This window comes from Mesocricetus auratus, unplaced genomic scaffold (genome assembly GCF_017639785.1).
Source record: "Mesocricetus auratus isolate SY011 unplaced genomic scaffold, BCM_Maur_2.0 Super-Scaffold_15014, whole genome shotgun sequence".
NCBI classification, from domain to species: domain Eukaryota; kingdom Metazoa; phylum Chordata; class Mammalia; order Rodentia; family Cricetidae; genus Mesocricetus; species Mesocricetus auratus.
The window spans coordinates 28928589-28952717 of record NW_024429186.1 but is presented as its reverse complement, the minus strand read 5'-3'; the positions used below and the strand labels follow the sequence as shown (position 1 = coordinate 28952717).

The following is a 24129-nucleotide window of genomic DNA, read 5'->3' as shown; positions in this document are numbered from 1 at the left end:
TGATTTGAGTGCATCTCCTCTATGACCTTCTCAAAAAATTCTGCCGTATGACTTTGCGTCATAGGATTGATTAATAACTCCTTCTTTGAAAATTCGAATTCTGAGAAGGACATTCTTCTATTCATCACACATGCTTATTAAACACTTGCAACAGAAGAAGGTTGTGGGTAGACAAGAAGAGGGAAGGAAATTTATAGAGATCTGGCCTGGCAAGAGGGTAACAATATGACCTTCATACAGAGACAGACATAGTTGTGAGTGCTGCACAGTGAGAAGATGTTCCCTGTTGTCATCTGTTGCAAAAGGACACCCCCTCATCTCTTTCTCAAGATCCATGGGTGATGGAATGTAAGTCACACAATTTGAGGGACTGTACCCTCAAAGAACGTTAATCTTGTTAAAATGCTGCAGCTAGCACTCAGGTTCAGAATAAGAGAGCAAAGTTACATCTTGGTCTTCGCTTTGTTTTGTTTCATTTATTTGTTTCATTATGATGGTTACAAAACTGGGAAAGCTAATATGACATGTATCTAGGAAAAAGAAGGCCCCACCCACAGAGGTTGAAATGGAACCTTTTATCTTCCACAGTGGGCTGACCCAGGTTAATTTCTCCATCAGACATGGAAGAGAAATGATGTTCAATGTCCATTCACAACTTAGCACTCCCCAGGCTTTGAGTCACTAGGAGATGAAATGTCAGATGTGAGGATTTTGATCAGACTTGCCTGATCAATCACACTCAAGTGTGCACAAGGCTTGAAGTCGCCTGGTAAGTCAGCAACAGGTCACGATGAAAGCTGAAGGAACACTTTCAGGTCAACCAGATCTTGTTTTGAGGTTTGATTCTGTTTCATAATCTGGGCTGGTTGCAAAGTTTCAACTCCCATGCCTGAAGAAGAACAGTAACTGTCTTTCAGTGTTGTGTTGGATCAAGGAAATAGTCTGGGTGATATTTAGCATGTAGCCAACCCTTCAAACTCACCCACTACTACCGTTAAATCCTGCAGCCATAGGACCAGTGAAAAGGAGCTTATAAAGGACCAATTAGAGAAACTGAGGAAAACCACTTCTAACCCTGGGAAAAGGAACTGAATGTCAGCAACCACCTGAGACCTAAGCTTTACCCTCCTTTTATATAGCTTGAGGAACAGGGATGTCTAACCACAGACATGGCTCTTTTTCACATCTCCAAAGATAAATATATGGAGCTCCAGCTGTGTCTATGTACTCTATATCATATCAGACAGGGAAAAGAAAGTCATCCTTTATTAGAACAATAGAAAACCATCATCCTTGACTGTGCCTACGTTAGTCAGAGAGTTGAAAACATCTCAGATCTTAAAAATAATCCTTTATGTGTGTTTATTTACAACGAATTATACTGAAAATATTGACAATTCTCAGACTTCTGTGGGGATGAGTGTTTATATATCTCTCCAGAATGATGTATGTAAATTTTAAATCCATACTTTTCAAATGAGAAGGGAGTGGATTTCAGGCAGTCAAAGGGTGACAACACAGAGGGCATGGGTCTTTGTAGGGCTATCTATGCCTGCATAGAGGTAGGTATGAGGCCAACAGGTTGGAGACTTATGTGACTATTGAGAAGAACTTTTCTTTAGAGAGAACCATAGGTAGAGAGCAGTGTTAACACTTTCCAACATTGGTAAAGGGCTTGCAGAAAGTGGAGGGCACTTTATAGAGCACGGGTGTCACATGCCTTAGCTTCTTCTTTTCCGTCCTCTTCATTTCTTCTATCAGCACAAAGATTTCAGACTTATTAACAGCATGTTCATGCCTTTTGCAGTCATCAGGATAATTCATTTTCTCTTACTTTCTCCCTCTATCCTCCATCTTCCCTTCCTCCTTCCTCCCCATTGCTGTGTTAGAATGCTTCCCATTAGGCCAATATATCCTTTATGGTCTCTCTTCCCTTTTACTGAGTTTAATTGTTTTGGTACTTTTGTTTTTCCCTGGACTGGAACACAGTGGCAAAGGTCAGCCTTTCACAGATAAACTGCACGTCACTGATAAGGCCTTCAGGAGATAGGGCCATAGTCATTAAGCAGCTTCTTTCTTTGGAGTCACAGTGTCCCTCCCATTGCAAGAGAAATAAAACACAGAAGGGCAATGAATGGGAAAGAAAGCCCATGATAAAGCTCTCGATTAGTCATGAACACTAAGCATTGTATGATCTGCCTGGAGAAGGATTCCAAGGACAGCTGCTGTCCATTGCTGGCCCATGTGACACTGAGACATGGATATAAATGGGTGTATTCAGGAGACCCATGGAAAAAAAAGAAGCCTTGGAAAAGGGACTCAGGTGGGAATTAGGCATCAAATAACTAACAAATCAGACTCCTAATGGTGTCCCTTGTATGTCTGTCACATATTTGTTTTATAATTAGTAGAGTGAAAGTCAGAGAGTTTGGATTCTGATTTTGCCTGTTTCCTGTAACTCCATGAAAACACTGAATTGTGTTCAGCTTTAAAAAGAGTAGTAAATGTGGGCTGCTGCTGTCATCTCAGTTTTGTCTTATCAATACCATGGGTGAAGTGGAAAGTGAAGAGCATATTGCTCTTTGGACATGGCTGTGAAAAATACCTAATTCCTTTCTCTGTGAATTCCTTGAGATAAATCCCAGGTTTGAGTTCTTGCAACACTTCTATATAGGCTGCCTGTCATAAACTTTCAAGGTGGAACACATCTGTGCTTAAAAGACATGGTGAACATCACCTGGGTGGCACAAAGGAATTAATAATACGACTAACAATGCCAGCTATTTGAGTGATTTATGTGTTTTCAAACTTCTTTCATACTTCACAGTGACCTAGTTTAAGGATGCCCCTGCCTTAACCTTCATCCAAAGCAATATACTAAAACATTGCAGGACTCTTCTGTCTGCCAAAGATCTAGTACACGTCAAGTGTTCTCAATAAAACTTGTGGTATGAGTGAATAAATGCACAAAATAGTAACTTCAAGTTTTAAAATAACACAGTCAGCCATATTTATTGGCTTTTCTTGGTGTCAAGGGCAAAGATGGTTGGAGATGTTTACATAGTTATGTTTTATTGTAGAGTGTGTAATCTCATTATATTATGAGCTCAGAATGTATAAGCCATTGGAAGAAGGTTGCTGTCCATATGAGAAACCATAGAGGTTCTAAGGGGACTGCTTGGCTTATGTTGTCAGAAGCAGTGCCTTTCACAGAAATCAAAACATGTTGCGGTAGAAGGAGCATTCTGAATTTCCTAATGGTCATTATTATTCTAATTCGATGACCTTGAGTTTCTCAAACTTCACCTTTCCTTCTTGAAAACAACAGATAATAATCCCTAAAAATATTGTAAAGCTTATAGGAAGGTTTGTTTGTATAATACTGACAGACGTAAAATTTCTGCATTATAGCCAGTTTTCAAAATGATAGCCTGCCTGTATCAGCATCACTATCCCCATCTCAGGAACTAAGGACATTTCCTTCCCTCTTAAACAGTAATAATAATGCCTATTTCTTCTAAGGTTATTGTAGGTTTGAAAACACAATATTGTCTAACACTCTCTTGCTGTACTTCACAGGAGACCAGTCAGTCCTAGTTCCCTTCCTTCCATCTTATTTTGTGGTACTCTCTTTTCTAGAATCAGTTGAGGTCAGCAGGGCCTGGTTACTCTTTTATAAAGCTGCCCAATGTCATTAAAAGGACCCCAAAAGAACCAAGAAGTAGGTAATTCTGTGTGAATTGAGGTGGCTGTGCTGTGGGAAGGGGAAGAAGAAGAGAACAGATCTCTGGGACAGAAGCCCCACCCCTGAGTGCCCAGAGGCTGCAATTCTGAATCACTTTGTAGTTTCTGTCTGTACTTGGAGTTATCTGAGTTACCCCTAAGGGGGCAATTATTTGCATAAATCATCCCATACAGCATAATTAGCTACTTATCATACAGAGGACACTTGTGATCCCAAATTTAAACAATTAGGAAACAAATGCTGTTGATTCCTGGCAGTGTATGGTGATAATTGACGATGAGCCCAATGACTTGGAGGGATTATGAAATCACAAAGCATCCTCTGAGTCCTCAAGTTTTTGTTCTTAAGATGACATTTTTAAAGTTCATGAAGAGTAATCACTTAAAAAGTAATATACCACAGCAATTAGTTTATTTCTTACATAGTCAATATGATTATGAATTTTCCCAAGTCCTAGAGTGTCAAGATGGTACTGGCTAGAAATCCATAGCTAGCAAAAGTTATCTCACAACCAAAGCTTTTTTCTTTCTTTGTCAGTGATTCTAGGTAATCAAGAGTTCTGATTTCATCTGCATTGCCTTTTTCCCATCTGACATGTGGCGGTAGAATGATCAACCATTCTAGTTGTGGCATGGACTGGCTCTATTTTATCACTATTTTATTACCACGTCCTGGATAATTGATTGGAAAGTTCCAGAAGCATTGGGATGATTGATGACTCTACTTGAAGCATTTGGTGAACTGCTTTTCAAGGGAGCACTATGATTTTCTAATATAAATTTTATGAGCACATAATCATACATTGATTTGAGAAAGGCATTTATATACAAATATATCTTATACTTTGATCATATTCACACTATCCTTCTTTTTCTTTCCCTAGGTTTTATATGGATATATAAAAGTCATATATGCATATGGAACATGAAAGTAAGAATGAATGTCTGGGAAATGAGAATAAGAGGAGGGGGAAAAGCACCACATTTTTTTTCAGCATTTGACAGTACACAAAGAGGTTATCTTCAATTTGTTTTTTATTTTTATTTTTCCAAATAATGGCATCACCTGGTCCCTCAGAAATTTAGTCACAACTAAGCACACAGAGGCTTTTATGAATTATGAACTGTTTGACTGATGGCTTAGGCTTCTTACTGACTAATTTTATCTTAATTATTAACCCATAACTATTGATCTATGTATTTCAACATAGCCTTATCTTACTAGAGAATGCCCAGATGTCCTGCCTTCCCAGTAGCTACATGGCACCTTGCTGGCGACCCTTTCTGTGTTCCTCTTCCCTGAATTCTCCTATACTTCCTGCCTGACAACATCCTGCTTGTCCATTGGCCAAAACAGCTTTATCCATCAACCAATAAGAGAAACATATATTCACAGCATACAGAAGGATATCCCCATCAGAGAGATAGCTGACTGGTTAATAACATTAGCTGATTTTTTAGGGGATCCGGATATGATTCCCAGAACCTTCATGGTGACTAACTATCTATAACATAATTTCCAGGGGATTCTGTGTCTTCTTCTGATCAGTGACAGTACAGGCATGAGGTGAACAGACATGGACATACATACAGGCAAAATACTCATACATGTAAAATAGAAATAATTAAATCTTTAAAGGGAGAGATAAAGAATCCCAAATTCTGGCTTGGAAGATAGCTCAACTGGTTAAGTGCTTTCTGTGCAGATATGAGGACCAGAATTCAATTTTGGGGACACATGTAAAAAGCTGAACATGGTTTTAATTGATTGTGATTCCAATTCAGGAGAGGCAGAGACAAGTTCTAGGCCAGTGAGAGAACCTGTCTCAAAACCCAAGATGAATGGTCTTGTCAGGAATAACACACATCTGGTTACACACACACACACACACACACACACACACACACACAGAGAGAGAGAGAGAGAGAGAGAGAAGAGAGAGGGAGAGAGGGAGAGGGAGGAGAGAGGGAGAGGAGAGAGGGAGGAGAGAGGCAGGAGAGAGGGAGAGAGGGCGGGGGCAAAAGCAACACAGTAGAAAGAATTAAAGTCCTTATGGGTCTGACTACTGGACTTATCACTATACTCCTCTTGCCCATCACAGTGACTGATATCAAGTAGGTCCTATATAAATATAAATATTCGTTGCAGTGTGCTATGTAAATTCAGCTTTGATGAAAAGAGGACAGTACCCCCTTTTTCCTTTTAAAATATTGCATTATTGTTTTCGTTTATGGGCGCAGGTGCTTTGCCTTCTTGTATGTCTGCACACCATGTGTATGTAGAGGCCAGAGGATTGCTTTGGATTCCCTGGGACTGGAGTTAGAGATGGCTTTGATCTGCTCTGTGGATGCTTGGAATTGAACTCCTGGGTCCTCTGGAACTGCATCAAGTGCCTTAACTATGGGGCATCTCTCCAGCCCCTCCTTACTACTGTAATTGTGTCATGACATGGTGAAAATTTACTTGTCATTATTTAGGAATCATTAATCATATAAATCCGTCTACTAAAGGATTTTTATAGTAAGTTTTATTTTTATTGTACATTAAATAGTGGGAACCTTTGGCATCCTAATCTTTATTTTATTTGGTGTGCTCTACATTTAATGGTCTAATCACTTTTAGAGAGAGTAAGATTAAGTTTCTAAGTCTTGAAAGAAAGTTTCTAAGTCAATTTCCTCTTAGACTTAAGCTTCTATCTAGATGTGCTGTTTCTAATGTCTATTGGGAATTTTGACACACCTGTGAGGAAAGAGCTACCAGTCCCTATTTTCCTCTATTTTAGATAATGATTTGATGTGCTTTTACCAAGTCTCCTTACTTTCCTTTGTCCTGATTAATTTATCTGCAAACCATAGTCTAAATCCTTAGCCAATTGGGCTAGACACAAACAACTCCTCTAACCTGCGATTGCCTGTGCAGAATCTTCCTGCCAGAAATGAGCGAATCAAAGCACTGATTGAATTCTTAAAGTCATAGATGAAAATGCCTATAATCCCAACACTCAGGAGAACAGAGGTAGGGGAATCATATAAGTCTGAAGACAGCCAGAGCTGAATAGAAAAATCCTGTCTCAAAACCAAGAAATAAAAAGGTAGCTAGAATTTTGGAGAAGGTTAGAATTGGAGATTTATACCTGTAATATAAAACATTATATCTGTCATACTTAGTGATTGAGATGCAAGACTAAAATAATTTTAGCCTCCATTTTAGAGTCTTTTCCTGATTTTAAATTGCAACCCAAATAACTTAATTTGCCTCAATAGCCATGTTGGCCCAAGCACTGAGTGCATGTTTCTAACAGCTCTCTAGCTCAAAGTCGAGCTGTTTCACTTTGTGTGTATAGATTGTTGGCAAATGATGCAACATCTGTAAGTGGGCTGTGAATCCTTTTGATTTAGGAGAATTGCTATTTCAGGCTCTGTGCCTGACGTGTAGGCTTCCTTGTTTATGTTTTTGTGAGATTTCTCTTAGCACTTACATATGTTAAGTTGTACAAATATACAGAGTGACCATAATTTCACCTGCCGTCCCTGTCTTTATTCATATCGAAATGTCTGTGACTAGTACATCTAAGTGCTAAAATGTTGGTTTATGAAGCAGACAGGTTTTTGAAGGATGTTCAGATTCACAAAATTAGATAGTGGGCATGAAAGTGGTTTGGAATGCCTAGTACTCTACACAAATTGTGTATCAAGAAAATAGTGGCTGGGGAGATGCCTGCATTAGTAAAGTTCATGGCTGCAAGCATGAGGACTTGAGTTCAGTCCCTAGAAGTACAAAAAGACAGCCATGGTCATGTGACACTTGTATTTCCCATACAGGAGCTCACTGCCCAGCCAGCTTAGACTGCCTGATAAATTCTATGCCACTGAGAGATCCTGTCTCAAAAATCAAGATGGACAGTGTTGAGGAATGACAGCCTGTGTTGCCTTCTGGCCAAAGCATGTACATACGCCTGTGCATTTCCACACATACTCAAACATGCATTCATGTACATGCACACACACATACAGAATTTATTTCTTATGAGAGTGCTGTTGGTAAGAGTTTTACACACAATACTTGCTCCTTAACAAGGAGGCAGCATAGCCCAATGGAAAGAAATTGATCTTTGGAGGGTGACCTTAGTTTGTATTTGGAACCTAGTTCTTACCAGCTGTAGTGTAAGAGAATTTAATTCTCTGAACAGAAGTTTAGTTACTTATGACATAGGGACAATAAAGCATTTTATTGCCACAGAATGTTGAGGACTAAATTGGATACATATCAAGCATCTCGTAGTATAAGATCTCACCTTCAGGTGACATATGAATGCATAGATATGCTATTTCTATTACTAATATGTTGGTTCCAGCAGGCGGTATTTGAATTCTTAAACCATTTAACTCATCCAAAGAGTTCTTGGCTAATTTCCATAAAAATTATAAATATAAGGCTTATTTTACTGGAATCTTTTCTATATGTAAAATCCTGAAGTGCAGTACTATGTTCTTTTTATATTATAGCAAACAAACAACAAATATGATCTTCTGCTTCTATAAAATACTACAGCTAAGACAAAGAGAGATGAAAATGAAATACTTTATTCTAGTTTTTTATTCAATATTGGTACTATAATTAAACTTTTGACTACCAAAAATTCCCTTTTATTTAGATTTCCTGAGTCAGATCAGTGATTTTTGACTCACCCTCTGATGGTCTCCTGATGGCCCCAGTCCTCACAGCCCTTTTGTTCAGAGCTTTTCCTTAATCACTGTCCACCCCCTACTTGGAAACCTGGGGACAGGGCAGTTTACATTTTCGCCATTGTCACCAGCGGCTCCTCACTGCTATGCCTCTTTTCTTGAGGCTACTGAGATGCACAGGTAGCTCTAAAAACAAAGCCTGGCTCAGGCTTCCAGGATCTGTGCTTCTCCTTTGGCAAAGTCCCCCAGTTTGTATCTCTGAACAAGGCTTTAGGAGTGTGGGCCCAAGCTTGATACCGAAAGCTTTAGGACTGTGGCAGAAATGGTAGATTAACCACATTTAACAAAATAGAAAGTTTTCATTGTGTCATAAAAAGCCGTATTGATCTTGTCCAGGCATTGACTCCAGGGCCTTTTAACAAACTACTGTGTCTAGACTTGCAGGCTAGAGCCCACAGTGATAACAAAAAAGGGACTATTCTGCAGGCTGCCCTTTCTCCTCTGTAGGAAAGGCTGAGGGAGTAGCTACCAATTTAGTTTTCTCCATGGAGCTGGTCTTAAAGGACTACCATAATTTTATTCTGCTGTGGGGAAAATAAAAATTTGCGAGGTTTGTGGCAGATGCCTATGTGGCACATCCCAGATGCCAGCTAATCTGGCTCCAGGTGTCTCCTTTGGGACTGTTACACCATAGCAAGTTCATGTGTCTTAATCCATCCTAAGATTTCCATCTATCAACATTGTCTCTCTTTGCCCCTAAGGAAGGAACCAAGGTCCCGGGCAAAGCAAAAATGCTACACTCAATGGGGTACACAAGTAGGAAATGGTGACTTCAGGGTCCTTGATCAATTCAACTGCATTTCTATTTAATTCAGTATGAGTTTAGCCCTTTGGGGCTTATACAGAAGATTTTGAAAAAGCATGGAAAATTGATACTCACAGTTTATGGCTATTACATTCACATCCTTGTATAAAACAGCCTAATAATCATCCAAGATTTGGGGAGAGGAGTGTTAGGTATTTTATTAGGATTGCCTGCAGAAATTTTAACTTGTAAAAATAAGGTATATTCTAGTCATTAAAAAAGATGTAGTTATAGTAGAAGTTATTACTACCATTAGGATTCAACCTTTAGATTGAAGAAATTTTAATATCCTGCTATTGTTTGCTTTATATCTTTTTCATAATGATTTAATCTTGCTGGGATGGCAAACATAAGTGTAATCCCAGTATTGATGAGGTTAAGAGAGGAAGATGGAGGGCCAGACTGGCCTGTGTAGGATAGCTTTATTTCACAAGGGAGACTCAGTCATGGTCCTATTATTTTCTCCTTCTTCACAAGTATCCACTACATAAAATTAATGAGCATATGCTTATGCGTTTTCTGTTCTTATCACTATAAATAACATAATGGTTAACAATGGCTATATACAGAAGTTGCATTATTTATACCCTGCACTAGTTTGTATTCATTACTCTTTATAGTTCTGGGCTTCATGAAGGAAACACTGGACCAAATCTAGGCATACTTCATGCTTTGTACTTTCTCAGTGGTTATTCAGGTTAACCTTGGTAATTCCATTACCCTTCTTTCCTCTCCCATGATGTGAATTTCTTAATTTCTAAAATTTGTGAAGGAAGTTTCTCATAACATTTCATTTTCTTTGGAGACTTATATCAGAGAGGTTTGCTGATAGTACATTTTAGTTTTAGACTTGCCAAGAGAGAAGATACCATAAAACATCTTCTACAGCTTCCTCTACACTGTGGCAATTTGTTGTAGAGAATTCTGTACTTGTTTTCATTATAGACTAAAGAGAAATTGGATACAACAAATATTTTTAAAATCCATGTGTATTAAAATTGGTATTTTTATTTCCAATTGTTATGCATTTTTAGCAATTCTGTGAGCTTTTCAAGACTTTATATTTCTTTCTGAGCATGCATGTATAGAGACAGTGAACATCTGATTTTGGTACTAACTAGGGCCCATGTGTGTTTTTGTTATACTCTTTGCTCTGGGTTCCCTATGGATACTTTTATCTCCCCCCTCCATGTCTCTCTCCTCTCTCTCTCCCTATGTTTGTTGACGTATGTGCTTGCATGGGTATGTATGCATGGTGGATACCAGAGGTCAACACTGAGTCTTTATCAACCATGCTCCATTTAGTTTTTGAGACAGACTGTCTCACTGAACCTGGAGGTCAGCAGTTTGGCTAAGCTATGGCCAGCTAACTTCTGGAATCTGGTTCCTTGGTGCTAGAATTACCAGTGCATCACAGCACATTTGCCTCTTTCATATGGACTCTGAAGGAGGGGACTTGGGCCTCGTGCTAGTACAGCTGGAACTTTACCATCTGAGCCATCTCACCAGCCCTCACTTTCTTTTCAACTTCTTTCTAGCTCCATGTCACTGGCAAATAATTCTTTGTCTTCTCAAAGGACACAGAATAAGTTCTCACAGTGTGTTACTTTGTCTGACAGTATAATTCCCATAGTTTGTAAGTTAGATTTAAAGAAAAAGCAAGGGGAATAAAACTATAAACATTCATTTTATTCTTACTGATGTAGTTTAAAATGTGGGAGGATTCATAGACTTATAGGAGTGTGAATTTATGTAACTGTTTAAAATTTAAAAAAACTTAAGGCTTGTTTCTAGAAAGGCAACCTGGGTAAGTTCTCTACTTTTAAGCCACTTATAAAGTTGATGTAACATTAAAAAAATATTCAGAAATCCTTTGACCTAGAGCTAGCTTTTAAACTAATAGAGTATTTACTTACAATTTTCCCTCATGTTGGGTCATTCATATACCACCTGACTGGCTTCACAATTAGTTTCCTAGCAAGAGCCATACTTCCTTGGTAATGTCTTCTAGAGCCCTCTTACCTCAGTAGCTATTTGTCCTCTGTTTGAATCTCAGACAGATATAATGGAGTTCCTGAGAAGTGAAAGACTTTTAATGACAGTTTCACATCCAGTGCTAGAGGACTGTGGCCCCACCCCGGGTCATGAACCATGTGCAGATGTCCATGGAAGAAGCCACTGAACTTCTCATCACCCCCTGAACACCTACATCTTCTTATGACTGCTATTTCATTTGCTCCCTTATAAGCAAACTATTAACAGCTAAAATGTAATCTCCTCTGTGGACTGATGATCTGTGATACCTTCTTCCATGTGCCTGTACTGTATCAGTTCTGAGATGTTCAGCACACTGAACTGCAATTCTGTATCTGTACTTACATTCTCAACAGCTGTGCAAGCTAATATTTCTATGACTGGGACCTGAGCCAAGGACTTGGTGGGCTTCATGCTGTAATAATTATTTTGTGTGGTTGTGGCCAAATTCCTTGACACATATTCTTTAAGGATGACATGATTATTTTATCTTATGTTTCTAAGGATCTCTGTCATCGTGAGAAAGGCATGATAGAATGGGGCAGTTCATGGCAGCTGGAACCTCTGACAAATGTTGTTTACCTTTTGGCAGACCAGGAACCAGCAAGTATGACAGAACCAGAGGCTGGGTATGACTTTCAAAGACTTGCTGGTAGAAACCTATTTCAGCCAGCTAGGTTGCCACCTCCTAAGGGTCCCAAAGTTCTCCTGCCAGCTCCCCAAAATAGCACTATCACCTGGAGAATAAACATTCAAAAAGTGAGCCAGTAGTGGGGGGCTATCAAACTCCCAAATATAACATATATCACATATCAGCTAATCAAATGATAAGCACTGGTTATTTTCATTAGGAAGATAAATAAATAAAGACAATTCCTATAGATTTCAGTAAATTGAGAAGCTGATAGTCAGATCCAAGTGTCCCAGCTGAAAATCTTTACCAGCACAACTTATGCACCAAATTAATCGTACAAATCTATGGGTTGTCCCATTAGTATAAGCAAGGCAGTCCCTGGCACTCAACAGACATTCAAAACAATTTAGCTTTAGGGATTTTCTTCTTTTGTAAAAGGCCATCTCATTATTCCTCTCTCCTGGGACTTGGTACATCGCCAGCACAGGGCATACCTGTGACCCTTTACTCCTTACAGGGATGAACAAAAACTTAAATGTGTTACAATGCAATTGAGAGCACCGCAAGGCTTCAGGATGCCATTAGCTTTCTAGTGATTTCAGTGAAGCGTGGTTTTCCAGGCCACTCTTTTCACGGACTGAGGGAGCTTTCCTCACCAGGATGCAGGCTGTTTATTTTCCCAGTGACAACTTGATTTACTGTTTTCCTTCTCATCACTTTCTAGAAGCCTCTGCAGGCTGGTGAGGGGCCCAGGCATTGTGCAAAAGTCCATTTATTTCTCTGCTGCGTCTTTCTTACTAGCAGTCTGAAGGCGAGGGTTGAAAATGGCCTGAGGAAGTCAGATTTCCTGTGTGTTTTCCTTTGTCGTATGGCTTGCTCATAGTGACACAAGCACTATAGGCTGGTACCCTGTGCTCCTGTGTGATGGGTGTGGCAAACGAAGAATTCTGTCGTTTTTCTTTGGAGAGGTGGTTCTGCAGTTGGGTCTATGCTTTGTTTGGCCGTAAAATACCTCATAAGGAAATGGGACAGGCATAATCAGAAGTGCAGTTGTGTGAGTCTGTTGTCTTCTAACCTACACGAGGATATGCTCTTTCTCAGATTGGAGTGGTATGTGTGGTTAGGTTTTGCCCAGTAGACATCAGTCTAGCAAGGTGTCTTACTTTCTCCTCATTTTGCCCTTGCAGTCTACACAGAGCCTAACAGACAATCTGACTGTTGTACTGACTTCCAGCTCTGAAAGACCCTTAGAGTGAGGTGTTCTGGTTTTTGCAGTAGCTCTTTAGCATGCTGTATGGAAAAGGAACAGAAGCATCCAAATCATGATTCACACTTGGCTGACTGCCGATTCGCCTGTTTCAGCCCAAGGCACCTTTCAGGATTGAATAGATGTGAAGTCTGTTCCATTTGTGTCATCCCTTCTTCCTCCAGGAGCAGGCAGAATACTTGTAAATTTGTCAACTCTCCTTTCCCCAAGCTGTGTTGCCCCTGCTTTCGACTCCCTGTATCGTTTGCCTTCTCAAGACTTTTTCGCCTTGAGGAGCAGTAGGCAGAGTAGCCAAGCGATCTGTGAATTCACAGCTAGGGAAGCCATTATTTCCTACTATGAACACAGGGAGGAAGCCTCATATGGCCTCTGCTGTTTGTGGAGTTGGAAGAAATGCGACTGTAGACCAGTCGGAGGCCCCAGGCCAGCCCTTCATCTAGGAGGGAGGACAGCAACAGCCCATGTGTTTTTGTGCCTCATTAGTTTTGGGTGGACCAAGCCAGGAGGAGCAGCCAGGGTTATCTTTGCATCAGTGCAGACTGAAGTACTGTAAGGCTGGACCAGGCCAATTTGAAGGACAAAGGATGGCATGATGTGCAGTTTCATCTCCGAGGCTCATTATGAGGAAGGCTGACTTCACTGGCTGTCTGGAGCACAGCAGGTGTTCTTCTCAGGGCCACTGGTTTTAGCCACTCCAGAGGGGGCTGCATTTTAATAAGCTCTTTCAAGTGTCTGACTTTTTCCACCAGAGAATTTAGAGGAAACTTCAGCCTCTTCCCCTGCTTCCCTGTTTGGTTTCCTCCTGCCTGGACGGACCCTCAGTTGTCACTGTCAGCAATGTCACCCTGTGACAGTGTGAGATTCACTCAGCTGCAGTACCTCACACAGTGGGCGCCCTGCACCTGTCCTGAGTCTTTGAAGCACGATGAGCCTGTTCTAGAACATCAGAAGCAATGGACCGAGAATCAACCCCAGTGCTGTGGGCCCAGAAGTACCATTTCCTACTGTCTTGGGATAATTCATTCCATGTCCCCTGACCTCTCCTTCATCACAGTGTCTACTTTACCATGTTGGCATAAACACATCACACTGGTCTCACAGGCTGCTGAGAAAATACAAGTAAAGTGACAAAGCATTTGGAAAGGATGGCACACATAGAAATCTCTTAACATCGGCTTCTGAAAGTCTCTGTGCTCTTCTTTACCCAGTCCCAACGTGTTTCTCATTTGAGTGCCCTCTCACAATGCTATGCCATTTCCCTTAGCTGTTTCTGCTAGGGACATTTTGCTTCCTCGTATTTCTGACCACTCGATGAATTATATAGCCCAGCAGGCCGAGACACTCTAGGCAACCCTTGGGAAAGGAGTTTAAAATGTGGTTTTTTAAAAATAAAATTGTGTGATCTTTCTAGTAAAAGTTTAGTTAGTTGCATTCCTATCAGTAAAATATGCAATGGGTCAAGTTTGATATGCATGACGTGTAACCCTAGCATTGTAGAATAGGTAGAGGTAGAAGCCTCAGATGGGCCTTCTGTCTTTGGCTATATTGTGAGTTGAAAGCTGTCAAGAGCCCATGTGTCAGACTAAATCAAACACCAAACAGTTAATTATTCAGCAATTTTCAATAATTGTCTGTTTCTCTCTCTCTCTTTGTGTGCGCGCACGTGTGTGTGTGTGTGCGTGCAAGAGTGCATGTGTGTGTATACTCGCACATGCGCGTATGCTTATGTGTGTCTTCATCTATGGACATAGTTGGGTTTTAAGACACCAAGCCACACCTCTTGGCCTTCACAGTAAGAAAGTATTACACTGGATATTTTAACCTACTTTGGAATTTTTCTGAGAGCTATTATTCTATGAATTGCCAGCTGAATTTTTTTTATTTTGAAATTGTGCAGAACAGAATTGAAAAAATGCTTGTTAATGCTATGTATATTTCAGTGCTTCGATTAGCAAGCTATTTGAAAAATAAGTACTTCATGTATCTTACACAAACTGATTTAAAACCTCCAACTATACATATCTAGATTCCATCTAGTGTTTAATCAGTTGGACAGCTACAACTAATGGGTAAATGATTTGCTGTCATAAGGAGTTGAGCTCTGCGTTTTACACAGTGACAATAACATTTTTATTTTAATACTTACACAATAGATAGCAAACTTTGGCATGATATCATTTAGATGGATCTCAACAACCCATTAGCTATGTTAGTGCCTTCTTTCTTGCCAAGCCATAGCTGTAAGCTAAGCTGCTGTTTGCCGTGTTACATAAAACCCTGCATTCATTTTCTCCACCTGTTTAGCGTGAATACATACAAGGTGACTGCATTGTCCTTTTCACCCCCTTTTCACTATAAACATCATGTATAGAAAATGAATTTGGGGCACTGTTGCCTTTTTTTTTTCAGTGGACGGTTTGGAGAATTGAGTTGATTCAGAAATGTATTTTGTCACTATCTGGTTCTGCCCTTTTGGTTATGTTGACTGTCAGCCCAATATAGTTTTCAAGGTGATAAGAATATGCTTGAGTCTCAGCTACTGGAACAAATTAAGATAGGTCAGGGTCTTGGGAGAAAACGTGTCTCCACTGTGAGGGTGTGCAACAGGATAATCTTCTAAAAGTCCTTCTCTGTCTCATTCCTAGCCTTTATTTGCTCTGAGAGAGTGGGGCGTGAGTTGTCAGGCCTTTCCTTTAAAAAGTCAGGAAGATTAAATCCCATGAATTAAAGCTGAAATAAGTTTGCTAATCTAGAGTATGATTTGGAGCAGAGCCTGCAGCTGTCTATTGTTCTTAATGGACACCTGCTGGCATGAGAAATCTGGGCAGTTGGGATGATACGACTCTTGACATCAGCGTTGGCCCAGGGAAGAAGTAAAATGAACAAATGCACTGTTTAGTGGAGAAATCAGAGATGCTGTGAACTGCTTCAGAAATCTCCTTTAGATACTCACAATGGAAAACACTTAGCTACATGTGATTTTCATTGGGATATTAACATAATCATATGATTTGCATAGATATTTTCCTTCTCAGTGGTGTTATATCTTATTTATTGTGGTATTCTGTTTTCTGTGGTAATGTCACCATTTGTATTTCTTTTCATGGCATTCTACATTAAAAAAAAACTTTGTTTAAGTATATTCAGAATCCATGAAGGAAAAGGAGATGTTTCTTTTGGTAAGCACATGTGGTTAATCTAGTGGGAGAGGAGTTGGTTTGTAGATCACTTTACCTAAACCAGTTTGTTTACAAGTCCACACACAGCTACATGGAACCACACACAGCCTTAGAGAAGTTCATTAGAAGCATGCAGCAGATTCTAAATGAGTGTCGCAGGGACAGGTAAAGACCAGAGGTTCTTCAAGTCCTGATTAAGAAGCACTGTATCATCTTGGGCACCCACTTATTCCTATGCATCAGTTTCTTCCTTAATAAAATAAAGGCATTAAATCAGACTATCCCTAGCTGGGTGGTGGTGGCGCACACCTTTAATCCCAGCACCTGGGCGGCACAGGCAGGCGGATCGCTGTGAGTTCGAGGCTGGGCTGGACCGACAGCCTCAAACAATACAGAGAAACCCTGTCTCGTAAAAACCAAAAAAAAAAAAATCAGACTATCCCTAAAACACCTTAAAAGTTAAAAATTTATTATTTTGACAGATTCCTTCCTCTAATTACAGGAAAAATATTAAGCACAGTCTGACACATTAAATAACATCCTGATACCTTGCTGCTTTGTGTCAATGCTTTTCCATTTGAAAGGTCCTCCTTGATTAATGTAAGCTCTGCATTGCTCTCCTCACTCAGCTCATCCTTGTTCAGGGCCCACAATGCATAACTTAGGCTTTAAGACAATTTCCGCTGTTTTTGTCACATGTAGTACCAAAGACAAAACAGCAGTAGGCATGCATGTCCCTCTACATGGAGAAAGGGCTGAGTTGTGAAAAGTGCATGCGATTGTCATCTATTCTAGATGAGAGTTGTTTCCAGGTCTGTTGTTTAGCTGCTGTTTAGTAAATATGCTTCTCCACAAATGATAGGAGAGGTTGTGACAGTAGACAGGGCATTAGAGGATTAGACTGAGTATATTTCAAACACACAGACCATGTCACATTTCAGCTTCTTAAATTTTTGAGGCTGTTTTTTGAGAAAATGCAGCAGGCATAAATATGTGCCAAGTATTACTTGTTTGCTTATTCCCTATATATACAAATGTGCATATACAGATATGGATGGGCATACACATGTATGGATGGGCACACACATATATGGATGGGCACACACACACATATATGGATGGACATACACACACATATATGGGCGCCCCCCCACACAGACACACACTCACGTATGTGAGTGGAAGATACACATTACAACTGATACAATTTAGTGATCTGTAGGTAAGCAGGTAACTTTGCTTATGACTGGATGTGTACAACACACCGTTGAGATCCTGTGTAACATGCAGTAAAACTTCATTTCTTCTTTAACCCTTGAGAATTTGACTTTTAATTTCTGCTTTCACACTGTTGGTGCTGTGATGTTACAGCTAATTTAACTATCTGTAGTGAGGTTTTGTCTTGCAACATAGTAAGAGTGACTGCTGTACTTCATTTTATTACCATGTGATTTGAAAATAGGTGTTTTATTTAAGTAATTTGTGTAGAGCTGAGGCAGTTAATTGGAATCTGAGTTGAAGTAAATTAGGCTATGGTTTGTAAGGTTGAAATGTAGTGTAGCTAAGGAAAATAGAATTTCCCTATCCTAAGTTTCTAGATGTATTTTATTGCCAACTTTCTTTCATTATTTAAGTTCTTTTAAATAGAAGTTGACTGAGTCTGTTATGAAATACTACATTCTGAGTTTGCCTAACAAGAACACACTTAGACATTCATGCACTGTGTGCCCAAATTGTGCATCAAATAAATTGTTAATTAATCATATTAGCTGTATGTTCTTCTCTTAAGTTAAAGAGGATACTTTGTAACTACCTGGAAGTCCAGGCTTGAGTTTAGAACTTTTTGATTTGATGCCTTGGGTAATAGTACTGTGGAGAGGATAGGAAGCCCTCTGGTTCTGAGCCAGGACTGTCCCTAATTTTCTTCCAACATTCAGCTTTGTCCTGTGTTACAAGGTATCTAAGATTAATGCATGTGGATGCCTCTGTCTACACAGCAAGCTTTGTTTCCTGATGTGTCAACATCAGTACCATGTTTTACTTTCAGAAAGCAATGGGTCCATAGAAGATGTTTCACCCAACAGGCTTTCAGATGAGGAATTTCAAGGTGCCAATGTCAGAAATGTGGTCTTGAAAGACCATATAGATTGCACTGGGATTCTGCCTTGGCCTTGTTATCCTTGGGAGACATGGTTATGTCAAGAGGAAGTTCCATTCAGGAAGGAGCCTTTTGAGATGACTCCTCTTGTCTGCCCAGAGCACAAGGCCACTTTGCTTGAGTCTAAGGGTTGCTAGACAAAGCTTTATTACCATGTTTTATGCTTTGCCCTTTCCCTCACATGACTTATCACCTCTCTAGTCCAATCTTCTACTAAAAATACTCAGTAGTGTTGTATGGGGCTTCCGACTTTACCATAGAAACCATAGTTCGCTAGGTTTCTAATGAATGGATATCAAAGTCAATTTTTTAGGGTAATTTATTTCAAGCTGTTGTTTCATGAAATTGACCAAGAGCTAAGGAGTCCTTTGCTAGAAAGGATAGTTAATTATCTACTCTGAACCGGATCTGTTGCAAACATTGCAATACCATCCCTGATGCAAAGACAATGGGAGCCCCAACTGGCCATTTTGAATAAATTTTCTCCACAGGTTTTTTTTCCAGAACATTTGAAGGAAAGGCATTCCAACCCTTTGGACTGTTTTGTTTTTCTTTTACTGTGTGGCTACATAGTTTCCCTATCGTCAGCCCTCCTATTTTCCTCTAGTTAAGTAGGAGCTGCCTAGAGTATATTCTTGCTCTCCAAGGCATGACCTCTTTGTCTTTTTCTTTACCCACAGCTCGAGAGGAGAACGTGGCTACCTTCAGAGGCTCAGAGTATCTGTGCTATGACCTGTCTCAGAACCCCATCCAGAGCAGCAGTGATGAAATCACCCTCTCTTTTAAGACCTGGCAACGCAATGGGCTCATCCTCCATACGGGCAAGTCGGCCGACTACGTTAACCTAGCTCTGAAGGATGGTGCCGTCTCCTTAGTCATTAACCTGGGCTCTGGTGCCTTTGAGGCTATTGTGGAGCCAGTGAATGGGAAATTCAACGACAACGCCTGGCATGATGTCAAAGTGACACGTAATCTTCGGCAGGTAATGGCCGGGGGGACAGCGATCCTGGAAGACCCATCTTAGGCAGACACTGTTTGGGGCAGGTGACTGGTGAGGTATTGAAGGCTAGGGATCTGGATGTAGATATGTTAAAGTCTAACTTTCTCCAAGTTTTTTTTTGCAATTTCACCAGGAAAAATGATTACACTATTTTTCTCCTTATACTTTAATTCCCCATTTGTACTTGTTCTTTAAGAAAAAAATATAACCATTGTATAGATAATAAAAATGATAAGTACTTCCATCCTTATTATTCTGCTTTACTTTTATCATTTTATTAATTGCATTCAAATCTTATCATAGTGTTGTTAAATTCAATTAGGGACAGCATTTTGTTTCCACAGTTTGATGGATTGTCCTCATTGTTTGAGTATGTTTTTCTTTTTAATTAAGTTAGCCATTGCCATGATGTCATAATAATTTTAATTCACTCCAAGAAAACAAAGCTTTTTCTCTCTCCTACTAATTTACCATCCCTCCCTACCTTTGTTTATTTATTTATTTACTTTCTGTTCCTACTGTTATATGAACCTCTAGCCTTGGAATTAATTAGCCGGGATCTTTCTGAAATCATGTTTCTCTGTTCCCTGACGCTGTGGTCCTACCTCACTGCCCTTGTCTCTACCTCCGAGACTCTTCAGTGGCCTGGGAGGCCTGGCAAGTGGAAGCGCCCAAATAAAAATGTCAACTTTGGAGCAGCTCTCCCGATGCTGTGTGTGCTTGAGAACTCCCAGCGCTTGCGGATTCTAAGCAGGCAACTCCGTCAGGTGACACCACGTCCAGAAAGCCTGAGCCAAGCGAAGTTGTTTTCCATTTCATTACTAATAATGATAATAATCAGACCTTATCAGTACACATCTGCCAAAGAAAAGTGTTTCCCATCAAAGCCAAGGTCTGTGCTGAGATTGCCTTTTTCATGTTTCTATTTTCAGTTGGTATTTTTCCTACTTGTAAATTTGTCACGCAAACCAGTTGGACAGCGTTCATCCTTTATTAATCAGAAAACTGTATGCAAATTTCCTGAAAATGCTTATCAAATTTTCTTCTGCAGTATGATTGATTTAATGCGGTCTCGTGTAAACATGAAAGCATAAGACATGACAGGTGTTTGCATATGTTTTCTGTTTGATAAAAGTATGACTCCTAAGAAATGCTAAACAAATGACATAGGCTGGCTCACACTGGAAATATGTTATAGTCAAAACACTCTTCTGCACATTTAAGTGTTTCAAGGAAGCCAACTGACTGGGAGATCCTCTTCTGTTTATAGTGAAGTTATCAAGTAACACAAGACTTCGAGTCCCCAACATTTTCACCACATAGGAATTCAAATTTTATGAGGCATTGTTCTATGATTTCCCTTCAAGGTCAAATAATTCTAATATGTAAGTGCTTTTGTTCATCACCTCCATTCATTGCTGCCCAGAGGATCTTCTTAATAATCAAGAGATTCCCAAATCAAATTTCCATTTGCAGACATAGACACACTCAATGTATCTTGGCTGTGAACTCTAGACCAAAAAGTGAATTATGACTTTTTGCCAGTTTCAATTGGCATCTTCAAAATAATACCTTTGGAGCCTTATTCATTTGAGGGGAAATTTTATGTTCTGAGTAGTATTATCAGGTCACAGAGTTCATCAATTTGCTTCTCTTGTTCCTACCCTACACACTTCTTACTTATTCAGGAGCCACTCTGAGTTGCTCACAAAACTCTCACTTTCGTTTCTACTAAAAACTCTCTTTTCCAAGAGTATGAGGCCCCAGGTAAGCACTTCAAGCAGACAAATTAGATTCTAGTTCAAACACGTTTTGGTCAGGAACACTGTGAGAAAAATCACTCTGTCGAGCTTCTAATATATTCCAAGTTTGAAAGTCCACTCCTCTCTGTGTCCTTGGACAAGTCATTTCACCTTCCTCCATCACAGCGTGCATTTGCATACTCTGTTTACAATGCTCCCGAGCCATGTGTGCTGGCTAAATATGCAAAGTGCCTTCTGTTGCAGGAGGGTTATGAGCTCATCCATGGTCTGGGTGCTAGATTTGCTGTGATGTGCACATGATTTACAGGCTGGGCATCAGCCCAGAGGGGATCATTTCTGCCTGCTGCCAAGGATGTAGGAAAGTGGAGTTGCCTTTTCTAATTAATGCTATTGAGTTCTTGGGGTTTGGAGTATTTCTTAGCAGGGAGAATCTTGATCACATGTAAAAAAAAAACAGAATACAGAATACCTATATCACCTAAACTCATTGGAATCCAGATTTGGGGGGGAGTTGATTTTCACAAATGAGGTCCATTCAATATTGTACAATCTAAGATTATTTAACCCACTGAAATATTCATAGTATCCCTTTTGAGTTCCCTAGAATACATTACAAAAATGGGAAGCCTCTGTGTATTTCAAATAAACTATAAATGATTTCATAAATATTTGATAAAAAGCTGATGGCAACCCATCTACTTGTTTGGCAAAATCTAATGTCTTTAGTGGGAAGGATTTATCTAAGAAAAATTGGCCTGGGTTTCAAGAGAGTATCCCTTACCAAGGAGGGCAGAACTACTATTTTCTTTTTCCATGGCCACCGATAGGTGGTTCTGTCCTTATGGCAACTCAGAACCAAGCCCAGATAGGAACGTCAGAATGAAAGGTTTCAAATATGGACTACCTGTGTTTGTTTCAAATTATAGTTGGGATTAAGAACTAAAATTGTTAGTGTGTGTGTGTGTGTGTGTGTGTGTGTGTGTGTGTGTGTGTGTGTCAATGACTCTGATTTCACAGAGGGAAGGATATTGTCCTTTATCTTACTAGAACCCCAGGTCAAGTCTGTCACATAACTTGTTTACATCTGGGTGTATCTTTTGGTAAAACATGTACACAAAATAAGTGGAAGGTTTTCTAGCTTTACAGACTCCCAACTCAAAGAGTGTTGTCAATTAAGCACTTGGAAATTAGTAGCAAAGAGGAGATTAATTGTAGTAAGGACTTTTCTAATCACATTTAATCTGCCACTCTTCCTGATATCCACTCACAAAATTGTTTAATGGCTTAAAACTCAATGTTTCAGAGGAATAGTGGGGGCGATTTCTTCCCAGCCAGTCTGGCAAAGTAAATAAACTAATAACTTTATTTGGGTAATAAATAATGTTTTGGTGTATCATTATGACATAGATATTATAAACTATAAGTAAAAGAAATCTGAACCTGCTCCCTTTGGCTCACAAATTTGCAGACCTCAATGGGATCAAAGACAGTCTGCGGAGAACTAATATATGCAGTATAATCAAGTCTTGCTGTCTGAGGCTCTGTGTGTTAGCATTCGATTCTTTTTAAGATGATCCATCCATGTAATTAGATTCAGATGTGAAAATAAATACTAACATATCATTAGTATTTAGTTATCTATTTGTCTCCATATGGACTGGTGTTTTTGGGTGGTGGGTCTTTATTTCAGTACAAGGGAACATGTATGTATTTACTGGAGGGTGGGAAGGAAACGCTGACATCGTTCATTCAGAGGAGCCTGGGAAGTAAGTATGATACTAACTCTAAGCAGTGAGGTTTAGTCTGAATGGTATCTGCAACAAATGGGCAGTTGCCATGACTGCTGCCTGAGTCCCCAAGCAAGAGTTTCCATAGAGTCCTAGTCTCATTGTCTTTTCCCACTCTCTTTCTGTGTTGGGTGCCTTTTTTTTTTTTTTTTGAAAAACTAACACAAGATCACTCATGCGATGTGTCATTTTACTAACCGACTAATGTACTAACACCCTAACGACTCATCTTTGTTTTTAGTTTTTTTAATTAACAATCGTTCTGTTCACAATTTTTAATTTCCTTTCTTCCCCCTTCTCCGCAAAGCACTCAGGCATCGGACACGCTATGGTAAACAAACTACATTGTCTGGTAGATATCATTCTTATTGTCTTCTTTTGGGTTTGCCGTGTGTTGCCCCCCTTTCCCCCAACCCCCCTTTTGTCCTCTTTAGACTTCTTTTTTTCAAGTTTTTTCTTTGCTAAATTTAATGCAAGCCTTTTTCTTTAAAAAGAAAAATTGAAGGAAATGTAGCTGCCCTGAGAATAGAATTTATTCAATTTTGATGAGGACAGTCCCCCTTTTCCAGTTTTCCTTTGTTTGGTTGTTTTTTTTTCTTCCCCCTAAAGTTATTTTTTATGAAAGAGTCTTCAATTAGTTCTATTTTTATTTACCTGTTTTGCAACCTCCAAGTGGCAGTCTAGGGGCTACAGAGATCTCTACTGAAGACTTCCTTCTGCCTGTGTGTTCCTCTCTCTCTTCCTGGTTGCTCTGTCTCCTTCCCTATGCCTTAGTCCCTCTCTCTGTCCCTTTATGTGGCTGTGGCTGCCACAGATGCTCTGAAGAGGAAATTATGCTGCTCCCTAGAATCTTCCTCTCCTATCTTTGACCTCATTCCTCACTGTGGCCAAAGGGAGTGCCACCAGTTGTGTTCTTCATAGACACTGCATGGCATGGTCCTGTCTCGTGGAAAATGCATCAGCATCTGAACCCGTCCCACACTTACCTCTATGTTACTAACAACTGGCAACC

General features: G+C 39.8%; 1 protein-coding gene across 33 annotated transcripts in view; it reads left to right on the top strand.

The window, feature by feature from the left end:
- Positions 1–24129, top strand: part of Nrxn3 (neurexin 3) — a 1553154-nt gene that overhangs the window by 419029 nt on the left and 1109996 nt on the right. For 18 of the 33 annotated variants that reach the window (XM_040743342.1, XM_040743334.1, XM_040743332.1 and 15 more), the window contains 2 exons: positions 19248–19549; positions 23425–23448. In XM_040743342.1, coding sequence (XP_040599276.1) covers positions 19248–19549; positions 23425–23448 — 326 coding nt within the window. The remainder of the gene's footprint in view (positions 1–19247; positions 19550–23424; positions 23449–24129) is intronic. The other 15 variants (XM_040743341.1, XM_040743340.1, XM_040743343.1 and 12 more) reach the window with 1 other exon arrangement.